Source organism: Terrapene carolina, unplaced genomic scaffold, assembly GCF_002925995.2.
Source record: "Terrapene carolina triunguis isolate 2854851 unplaced genomic scaffold, T_m_triunguis-2.0 Scaffold180, whole genome shotgun sequence".
NCBI classification, from domain to species: Eukaryota; Metazoa; Chordata; order Testudines; family Emydidae; genus Terrapene; species Terrapene triunguis.
In genome coordinates, this window is record NW_020664531.1 from 8,822,068 (window position 1) to 8,833,168 (window position 11,101).

Here is an 11,101-nt window from a genome sequence, read left to right on the forward strand (position 1 = left end):
AGAAACAACATTTTTTTTAAATAATAGGCTACTGTGATGGTAAAACTACTGAGAGCTCATTTTTGTGACTGGTAGTGTCCTTTTAGAAAAAGAGAATAGACAGAGCGTTTCCCGCCATTTTATCACTACTGCCCCCACCCCCCATCTTTTGGATAGAAAGTTTTCATAGGTTGCAGGTCATTATCAGAGTCATTCCATAGTTGTTATGAAACACTTATGCTCATGAGTAACTTTTCCTACGTGAGTAGCCCCATTGACTTCAGTATGGACCGCTTACCCCAAGTAAAATTATTCACATGCTTAGGTCTTTGTAGGATAGGTCTTTGTGTTGTACAGCAACATCTGCCATGATCAACTTACCCAGGAGAAGCCAATGCATCCTATGCCACCAGACAATATATCAGCAAGAAGAGCTGGGAAGGAACTGGCTGTAGGAAAGTAGGCAAAAAAGTATGGACTGTGCCAGTGGGTCACCTGTGTTGGACAAGAAATGTCACTGTTAAGTATCATAATGGTACATTCAGACATCAAGGAAACTGTCCTGTTTTCAGTATATGTTCAAGATTATCAAGGACAGTAGGGATTAGGGTTCAGAGACTCCACAGAATCATAGAAATGTAGGGCTGGAAGGGACCTTGAGAAGTCAGCAAGCCCCCTGCACTGAGGCAGGACCAAGTAAACCTAGACCATCCCTGGGAGGTGTTCATCTGACCTTTTTTAAAACTCCCAGTGACGGGGGTTCCACAACCTCCCTTGGAAGCCTATTCCAGAGCTTAGCTATGGTCATAGTTATAAAGTTTAGTTTTTCCTAATATCTAACCTAAATCTCCCTTGCTGCAGGTTAAGTGCATTACTTCATCACCAACAATTCATCACCATGTTCTTTATAACAGCCCTTAACGTATTTGAAGACTATCAGGTTCCCCTCGCCCCTTAGTCTTTTTTTTTTTTTTCTGAAGCTTAAATGTGTCAAGATCAGGTCAAGGAAATGTTGTCTGAAAAGCCTGTTCTGGCCAGTCCAGATTTTGACAAAATGTTTCAACTCTATAGAGATGCATCAGACATTGGGCTAGGTGATGAAGTCAGGGGAAGTAACAAAACACCCCATTGCTTTCTTAAGCAAGAAACTGCTACCCACTGAGCAGAACTACTCTCGTGGAAAAGGAATGTTATGCCATAATGTGGTCAGTCAGCAGTTACAGCCCTATCTTTTTAACAGGAAATTCAGGGTACTAACTGACCATTCTCCAGTAGTCTGAGGACACAGAACCGAAGGCATTACTTGTAAGCTACTACACTAGAGCATCAAAAATCTGACATGGAGATTGTCAGAGGCGTAGCGAGCGCCCTCCGTACCCTCCGACCGGAGGGGGCCCCGCAAGGAAGGGGGCCAGTAAAAGTGGCAAAATAAATACTGCATTCCAGTTTCTGCATTGTAAGGGGCCCCGCCTGGACATATGTTCGGAGGGGGCCACCGTTCGGAGGGGGCCACGTTCTTTGTTGCTACGGCCCTGGAGATTGTACATATTAAGGAGAAAGAAAATATTGCGGCTGATGCCTTGTCCGGGCAGGAGGGTTCTGACCCACTGCATATGGTTCAGCTAGGGGCTGATCCTACTGCAGTTTTGTAAGGGGGGAGGTGTGATCCTAAGCTCTTCTGTATTCAAACCTTACATACGACTTCAATGATGTTTATACAAAATGTGCCTTGTAAGGTGCCATTTGAAAACAAATAACACATTGGTAATTAATAATATTGTAAAATGCATGTGTTAACTTTCTATATGATGTTATGAATTCCCTCTGTATAATGTCACTGGAAAATATTTAAGACTAAGAGAGCCTAGCCTAGGTAAAGGTGATAGGATAAGACAAGTCTGACCTAGACAAGGGAATGGGCGTTTACTTCAATTTACCTATTAGCCATAAACAGAGCTATCAAGCTAAACCAGCAGGAGTTGTCTCGAGCCCGAATACGAGAGACAGAGAATTAACATGGCTCCTGCACCCCATGGAGATACTGGAGATTGAATCCCAGGAGACCTTCCTAACTTTGAGAACGAAGACAATTCTTTGGAAATATAAGGGACATAGAGAGAGTCCATCTTTATTTTTCACCTAAGACAGCAAGGGAAACCAGCACCTCATACTTCTGTGAAAGGCCCTAGTAGACTGTCAGCCATGCTGGACAGAGAATAATTGGTGAGAGAAACCGTCTTAAACAAACAAAGACTGTACTTTGCTAGATTAAATTTTAGACTCTTAGATGCATGTTTTCACTTTTACTTGCTTGTAACCATCTCTACACCTTTATCACTTATTTGGCATCACTTAACTTATGTCCTGTTGTTAATAAACTTGTTTTATTTTAATCTAAACCAATTCAGTGCTGTGTTTGAATGGAAGGAATTGTGAACTTCAGTTAATGTGGAGAGCAGTGGGTATTGACTCATGAAAGGAGTAAATGGATTTATTATTTCTCTGCGTGGTCCAGGAGAGGTCTAAACACCGCAGAGCAGACTGTTCGGGGGAAATCTGGGACTGGACATGTGCTTGGGGTCACCCCTGCCAGGATTAGCCACGGCTGGTGGAAACCAGGGTGGGACTGGTGTGTTGTGGCAGGCTGCTGGGGTCAGAGCACTGACTCAGGGCTGCACAGCACACAGATACTCGGGATACTGCACGTTTATCTGGTGGCTGTTGGTGTTCAGGCTGTAAGCCGCAGTAACAGAGTACTTAAGGCACCCAGAGTTACAGGGCAGGCAGTGACACAACCCCTGGATTGCCCCCCAAAATGTGACAACGACCTTATAGCAATTTCATCTAGACCACATTTTCCTAGTTTGCTAATGAGAATGTCATGTGATACTATATCAAAAGCTTACTAAAAACCAAGATATATCACATCTACTGCTTCGCCCTATCCACTAGGCCAGTAACCCTGTCAAAGAAGGAAATTAGGTTGGTTTGGCATGATTTGTTCTTGCCAAATCCATGCAGGCTATTCCTTATAACCCTATTATCCTCCAGGTGCTTACAAACTGATGGTTTAATAATTTGGTTCAGTATCTTTCCAGGTATTGAAGTTAGGCTGTCTGGTCTATAATTCCCAGGTCCTCTGAGTTTGTTTGTTTTTTTTTTTCCAATTTCCCTCCTTTCTTAATTTAGAAAGAAAAATCTCAGGTGAATTTAGTGCCTCTGAAAGCTTCTGGAGACCGAAGTCCTCTCTTTATCCACAAGACAGGAACAGCACGGGCAGTGGCAATGCGAGCTTTCCCACACTGCCCCAGCAAGATGACTCAGCTCTCACTTCTAGGGGTGACAGAGAAATTAATTCCTTATGTTAATTAATTCCCTGACCTCACTGCTGAGACTGACTGTCAGCAATGTTTCCAGTTAGTGCCTGTTAAGGCCATATAAATCTAAGCAACAAAAATTCTCTCTTTTGTTTCTGTCCATAAAGCTCTTTCCCCAAACCCTGAAATGTTTGGATTTTTGTTAGTAACTTTAAACATCAAATCTGGCACTACAATTTCTCACTACAAAATGAAACAACCTTTGAGGTATCCAATATGGTATACCGCTATATAAAAAACTGCAGTCCTGATTCAAGTTAATTGTACAATTGGTAGAACATATAAATTTTCAGAGACCAACGCTATATATGGAAACAGTAGCACATTAATTTGCGACAACAGTATTAACAATTAACTTATGTCACCACTGTAAACACTTCGCTAGCAATTCCTAAAAGAGTCTATGTGATATAGGGCACTACTGTTATAAATCTTATTAGGTTCAAATTACAAATGAGTAAGGTACAATACCAAAGTCTAATGTGTTTTGAAAGTACTGTGATAATAACATGCTTAGTAAAGAAATAACACTCAAATCCAAGATAAGAACAAATACAAAGAAACATTTTTAGAGCATTATACAGGATAAGAGCTAAAACTCACCAGAATGTCTACAAAATCTTCCAGTGGTTGGCAGCCCAGAGGTCTCTGGTTTATTTGGAGAATATTCTCCTGATACACTGTTTTAAAATGTTGGTAACTATGCCTGGTCTCCTAGCACAGAGTTGGACTCTACTTCTGAAATAGGAGAATGGTGATAGCATTACTCACCATTCTTGTAACCTCTTTCCTTGACCCCTTTTGGGTTTTCCAATATTTAACTGATTCACTGCATATAAAGAATAATCTCACTTTCCTTCACCCAAATCCTCAGGCCGGCATTGTCATCAATGATATGATCATGGTGGACAGGAGCTGTCTGAATTTGTGAGGAGTTAGGGGCATTGGAAACATTGTTACACAGGGCCACCCAAATCTGACAAAGCAAGCTATGGCCTGACTTTTCAATTAATAGTAACGTAGGGTTGTGTTTAAGAATTCCTTCAGTTGGAGTTGGGAGTGCTCAGAACTTGGGAAAATCAGGCCCAAGCTGTCTCAAACTGGGGCATCCAAAGTCACTAGCCTCTTCTGACATTTTTAGTCTTAGGCCTGGTCTACACTAAAAAGTTAGGTCGAAGGAAGCTGCCTTAACTCAACCTGTTAATATATGTGTCTACACCACCGGGCCCTTTACACCGACTTAAATCGCCTCTAATGTCGACTTCTGTAATCCACCTTTGCGAGAGGCGTAGCGCTTAATTCGATTTTCATGGGTCGACTATGAGGTGGTGCAGATGCAGCGTTGTGTAATTCGACTTAATTGGCCTCCAGGTCGTGTTCCACAATGCTCATCTGTGACCACTCTGGAGATCATTCTCAACTCTGCTGCACCGCCAGGCACACAGGAAACAGCCCCTCCTCTGCTAAAGCCCCGGGAATTTTTGATTTCCCATTTCCTGTTTGATCAGCCTTGGGAGCATGTCAGCTTGAGCACATTTGATCATGGAGACTACACGCCCCAAACACACTCCAGCCTGGTCTGCACAGGAGGTGGTGGATATCATCACTGTGTGGGGAGAAGAGTCTGTGCAGGCAGAGCTCTGATCCAGCAGAAGAAACGCTGACATCTATGCAAAGATCACTCATGGAATTGGGGAGAAGGGCTACACGAGGGACACACAGCAGTGCCATGTGAAAATAAAAGAACTTCGCCGAACGTACCAGAAGGCAAAGGAGGCGAACAGTCTTTCTGGTGCTGAACCCCACACATGCCGGTTCTATGACGAGTTGCATGAAATTCTTAGGGGTGACCCTACCAGCACTCCCACAAGCAACATGGACACCTCACAGGTGTGTGAGTCTAAGGACAACAAGGAGGATGATATGGTGGATGAGGAAGAGGAGGAGGAGAATGGGAGACAGGCAAGAGGTGGGGGGAGGGATAGCTCAGTGGTTTGAGCGTTGGCCTGCTAAACCCAGGATTGTGAGTTCAATCCTTGAGGGGGCCATTTAGGGATCTGGGGCAAAATCAGTACTTGGTCCTGCTAGTGAAGGCAGGGGGCTGGACTCGATGACCTTTCGGGGTCCCTTCCAGTTCAAAGAGATAGGTATATCTCCATATATTATATTACACATTCTCCCAGAGAGCCAGGAAATATTTTTAACCCTGGAGCCCCTGTGGGTCACAGGACATCACAGTGGCCAACCGTGATGCCAGGGAAGGCACCTCTGGTAAGTATACAGTTACAATCAAAGCCCAGTTAAACTTTAGCAGGCACACACATTCGGTGGTATTGCATGTTTACTGTGAAGAAAAAGCGAGGTGCTGTGGTTCTCTGCTTACAAGAGGCCGCTCCAGCTACGCAAAGGAAAAGACTGTTTATGTGGACTGGGATAGCCTAGCAATCCTCCATGGATATCTCTAGGAAACTTTCATGGAACTACTCTGCAATCCTTTGTAGAAGTTTTCTGGGCAGGGCAACTCCTAAATTAATTCTGCTGGCATCATTGTGGTACACAGCATAGCAGCATAAGGACTGGGTCTATACGCAGATGCTTGCAGCATCTCCTTCCTTTCCGCCTCTGTTACCCTCAGGAGATTATCACATCACATAGGGTCCCCTAGGGGAAACGGGGGAAGTTCTCATTAAAAATGCTCTTACAAGGAAAAAAAAAGGGCATGTAGACCCCAACTGCCCTCCCCCCCACACACACACACACACTCTGGATCTCCAAACCATGAGGCCGCTAACGTGCCTTTACTGTGCTCGGTATGGGTCGGCAAGTAGTTTTAAATGGCTGATAGGGGACTGGGGCCCCACATGAGAGATTCCGCAATTTGGGAGTGAAAACGTTCCCCCCCCCCCAGTTCGTAAACAGTTTGCCATGGTGCTATGGGGAAGGGCCATTGTTCAACTAGCTACCTCTGTTCCCAACATGAGCCTGCCATAAACTTCATTAAAAGTGTTTACCCAGGGGGGCACACTCATCATGGCTGGAGCAGCAAAACGGCACAGTGAACGGTTACAGATTCTGATTATGTTATGGCTTGCACCTAGTGTAATAAGAGGGGTTTTTTTGTTTTTAATGAAAAAGGCCTTGCTATAGAAACATTTTATTCATGTACAGTGGCTCCTTTATTTTTTCCCATGACTGACAGCTGGAAATGTGTCCTTCGGGGTGTCATCAACACCTGAAAGCAGACTTTCACTGATTAGAAGGAGGAGAAAGAGAATGCGGGAGGACTTGTTCACCGAGATAACGAACGCCCCCGGGACAGCTGACACAGAGCTGAGAGCGTGAAGGATTTCACTGTCCGAGAAGTTAGACGTGGACGTGGAGAGCAGGAAAGCTTCCAATGAGCAAGAGCATGCGGTGCAGGATGAGATGCTTCAGATTATGAGGGACCAAGCAGACATGTTGATGCGTCAGGTTGAACTGCAGGAACAGAAGCAGGAGGGCAGAGTCCCTCTGCAGACCCTGGTGGACAACCAACCAGCATCACCTGGCACAGAATCACCCTCCCCCAAGCGTTCCATGAGGCGTGGGCGAAAAGTCCATTATCTCTTTCACTTAACTCAAGGGGAGGGTACAAGGAACAGAAGGCGCCCATTCACAGACCTTTGATGGTCTGGAATGCAGTGTTATGTTACACAGCTGAAAATGTTTCTCCCGGTCCAACTTTACAACTTTACCCTTTTCCCCAAGGTTACCTTTGTTTCCTGTTCTCCCTCTTTACTTATGTTTGTTAAATAAAGTAAATGGATTCGAGAAATAAATGTTCTTTATTGTGTAGAAGTAGTGGATTGGGTGGGGGGGTTGGCTTTACAGGGGCAGTGATACAAGGCAGGTGAAGGTTTGGGAAAGCACAATGCAGACAAGCAGCTCACATTACTCTGATTCATTATTGAAATGGCTTTTCAAAGCCTCGCGGATACGCAGTGCCCCTTGCGGTGCTCTTCTTATTGCCCTGGTGTTTGGCTGCTCAAAAATGGCTGCCATGCGATCTGTCTCAACTGCCCACCCCTGCGGAAAATTTCCCCCCTTTTTTCCCCACAGATATTATGGAGCACACAGCAGGCAGCTATAACCATGGGGATGTTCTCTTCACTAAGGTCCAACTTTATTAGTAAACTTCTCCAGCACCCTTTCAAATAACCAAAGGCACATTCAACCACCATACTGAACTTGCTGAGCCTATAGTTGAACCGTTCCTTACTGCTGTCCACACGGCTGGTATATGGCTTCATGAGCCATGGGAGCAAGGGGTAGGCTGGGTCCCCTAGGATAACTATTGGCATCTCAACGTTGTCAATGTTCATTTTGTGGTCTGGAAAGAAAGTCCCAGATTGCAGCTTTTTAAACAGATCCGAGTTCCTAAAGATGAGCGCGTCATGAACCTTTCCCGACCATCCTACGTTGATGTTGGTGAAACGCCCCTTGTGATCCACCAGTGCTTGCAACACCATTGAAAAGTATCCATTTTGTAAGTACTGTTTGGCAAAGTGGTCTGGTTCCAAGATGGGGATATGGATGCCATCTATCACCCCACCGCAATTAGGGAACCCCATTGCGGCAAAACTATCCACTATGTCCTGCACATTTCCCAGACTCACTACCCTTTGTAGCACAAGTCAATTAATAGCCCTGCACACTTGGAGCACAGCAGCTCCCATGGTTGATTTACCTACTCCAAATTGATTCCTTACTGACCGATAACTGTCTGCCATTGCAAGCTTCCAAATAGCAATCACCACTCGCTTCTCCACTGTCAGAGCGGCTCTCATTTTTGTGTTGCTGAACTGCAGGGCAGGGGAAAGCTCTGCACAAAGTTCCTGGAAGGTGGCCTTCTGCATTCAAAAATTCTGCAGCCACTGCTCGTCATCCCATACCTGCAAAACGATGCGGTCCCACCTGTCAGTGCTTGTTTCATGGGACCAGATACGACACTCAACAGAGGGCAGCTGCTCTCTGACTGCCAGCAGCAACTGTGAATTGTTTTCTTCAGTGGCTTGCAGCAGGGCTGCTTGCAGGACATCGCTATGTTCCAGCGGCGGACCCTACTTCGGCTCTGGAAATACTGCAGGAGAAGGCATGAGGTGTTTGAGATGCTCACGGCAAGAGTGCACAACTGAGCAGGCTCCATGCTTCTGGGGTTATGGCATACGTGCGGTGGTTTTAAGGTGCAAAAACCACTGGGTTGTTTGCCGTTGAGCACAGTGCATCATGGGATGCTGACACAATATTCCCATTCTCCGCTGCAACAATGTTTTGGTCCCATGAGACATGGCACAAACTTCCCAAAACACACTGAGGCAAGTTGCAGTTTGGGATAGCTACCCACTGCTAGTGAGGACACACTCCATCGAGACAACGAGCATGGTGTGGCCATCCACAATCAACTTAATTAATTCAGAGGTTGAATTAGATAAAGTCGACTTAATTTTGTAGTGTAGACAAGCCCCTACTTATTGCGAAGGGAAGAGATCCTGCCTTTCTGACAGTGATCACTTAGAACATTTATCGCATATACTGTACTTTCCAAGTTCACCAGTTGAAAGCAATACCTTGTCGCCTGGTGCCATCTGTTAGCCCCTTAATTTTCCCCATTTTAAAGCCTTTTAAATAGCCCTGGCATGCCTCATGGGTAATACTGCCTCAAAATACAACTCAACAGCTACATGGGACGGGGTTTGTGAAAAAGGATGAGGAGCTGTGCAACAAGCCATAAAGACGCTCACTTAAAGAAGGGAAAGACCAATTATGTCACCTAATCCCTTTCCAATAGGAGATAAATCTTTAATTAAATACCCAGTACACGTTGAAATATTCCAGAATCTAACCATTAAAAAAAAACAACCAGAAATCTCAAACCCCAGGTTCTAGCTGATCAAGAGTAAGATTCGGGTCTTCAGGGGGACCAGGGAGGGCTTGAGCTATAAGCCTTCCCAAAAATATTTGAGATATGCAAAACTATATTGCTCATTTGCAGCCTTTTCCATGAAAACACCCGTAAGCTGTGTGTGGCATTAATACAAATTGTTTCCCAGTGGTTTGCACACAATATTACAAGCTGAAAGATCCATATGAAGAATGAATGCCATAGAAACTCCAGTAAAAGGCTCACTCCTTCCTAGCAAAAAACTCCCATGGTCACCAATCTCAGACCCACATGCACAGATTCATGGTGACATTCATAATCAGCCAGCAATGCAAGTGCTTATCACCAGAGCTATAATCCTGCATGATCCTTAAAACGATGTGACATTCATCTTGGGTTAATCAAGTTAAACTGCCTACTAGCTGCGAGCCATTTACTTGATGAGACACAATAGATTCTAACTGCACCACACAGTGAAAAGAAAAAGGACAATAATTCTGACCCCAGTGGGGCTGCTACCCCTGCAAAAAGCCAAGATGCATCTGTGGAAGTTGCCACATGGATATCGACACATTTAGGCAAATATCACAATGAATGTCATAGAGCAGGTACTTGTTTTACTATCAGCCTCATAGTGATAAACAACAGCGATAGAGAGGTTGAGGAAAGAGACATTGCTACAAATGCCTTGGGTTCAACAACACTAAGCCTGACGCTGCTCAAAGACAAGTTTTTTTGTGATGTTCTTTCTTCAGCAAAAGACCTTTCGTACAAGGATTAAATCCTTGCTTGTTGTGGGGGTGTACTACTGTTGAACTGAATCATTTTGGTCACCACAAAGGGGGAGGGATTTGTTTTAAGTAGAAAAATTGCCATGATCTCACAGGTGACGGCTTGCTCATTTCCCCAGGGATGCTCAACCTCAGCTCTGCCCCAGACCCCACTCCCACTCCACCCCTTCCCCCAAAGCTCCACCCCGCCTCTTCCTGTCCCTGCCCCGCCCCCGAGCACACCTCATCCTTGCTCCTCCTCCTTCTCCCCCAGTGCCTCCTGCACACCGCTGAACAGCTGATCTGCAGCAGGTGGAAGGTGCTGGGAGAGCGGGGGAGGAGCTGATCGGCGGGGCTGCCAGTGAGTGCTGAGCACCCATTAATGGAGTTAGTGCCTATGCATGATCTTATAGTTAAAACTCTCCTTTGAAGATGCCTCTCCAATTTAACTAATATAAGGGTGTTCCCAGAAGGTTTACCCCTATTGACTCACAGAAGCCTACTATTCTGTTGTGTGAATGTTGAGGGGAGTAGACACTCTACATTTATCATATGTTGCCATTGATTCTTGCCATTCTTCAGTGGAGCCATCATTTTTGTGTTTCTGCCTAGGGAACATCTGTGTGGCAGGGATATCCACACAGACCCACCAAAATACATTGGTCTAATCCTTACAGTGGATATGGCATGGCACTGGGAGATAGGACAGTTGGGTTCCAGTCTCATCTCTGCCACTGACCTGCTCTGAGACTTCAGTCAAATCATTTTACCTTTCTGGGTTTCAGTTCCCCCATGGGTAAAAGGAATGTAGCGAATATAGCGATTTCTAAGATGTTTTGAGTGCTATCACTGAAAAATACTGTCTACAAAGCCAAGTATTACAAGGAGTTTCAGCAATTTTGGGGTGGAGAAGGGTTGAGAAGGGAAGGGAAATAAGACGCAAATTATGTCCCTCCACACTAAAAAAATCCTAAAAAAAAAAATAGAACTGATAAAAACCTTCCCAGAGTAACACAGAATGTTACAAGTAACAGAGGGTCCTGTGGCACCTTTAA

At 44.9% G+C, this 11,101-nt stretch overlaps 1 protein-coding gene across 1 annotated transcript in view; it reads right to left on the reverse strand.

Annotated features, from left to right (window-relative positions):
- Positions 1-11,101, reverse strand: part of LOC113407030 (aromatic-L-amino-acid decarboxylase-like) — a 78,598-nt gene that overhangs the window by 64,916 nt on the left and 2,581 nt on the right. Inside the window, exon 2 of the mRNA XM_026654113.1 lies at positions 361-474. Within this exon, the coding sequence (XP_026509898.1) occupies positions 361-474 (114 nt within the window). The remainder of the gene's footprint in view (positions 1-360; positions 475-11,101) is intronic.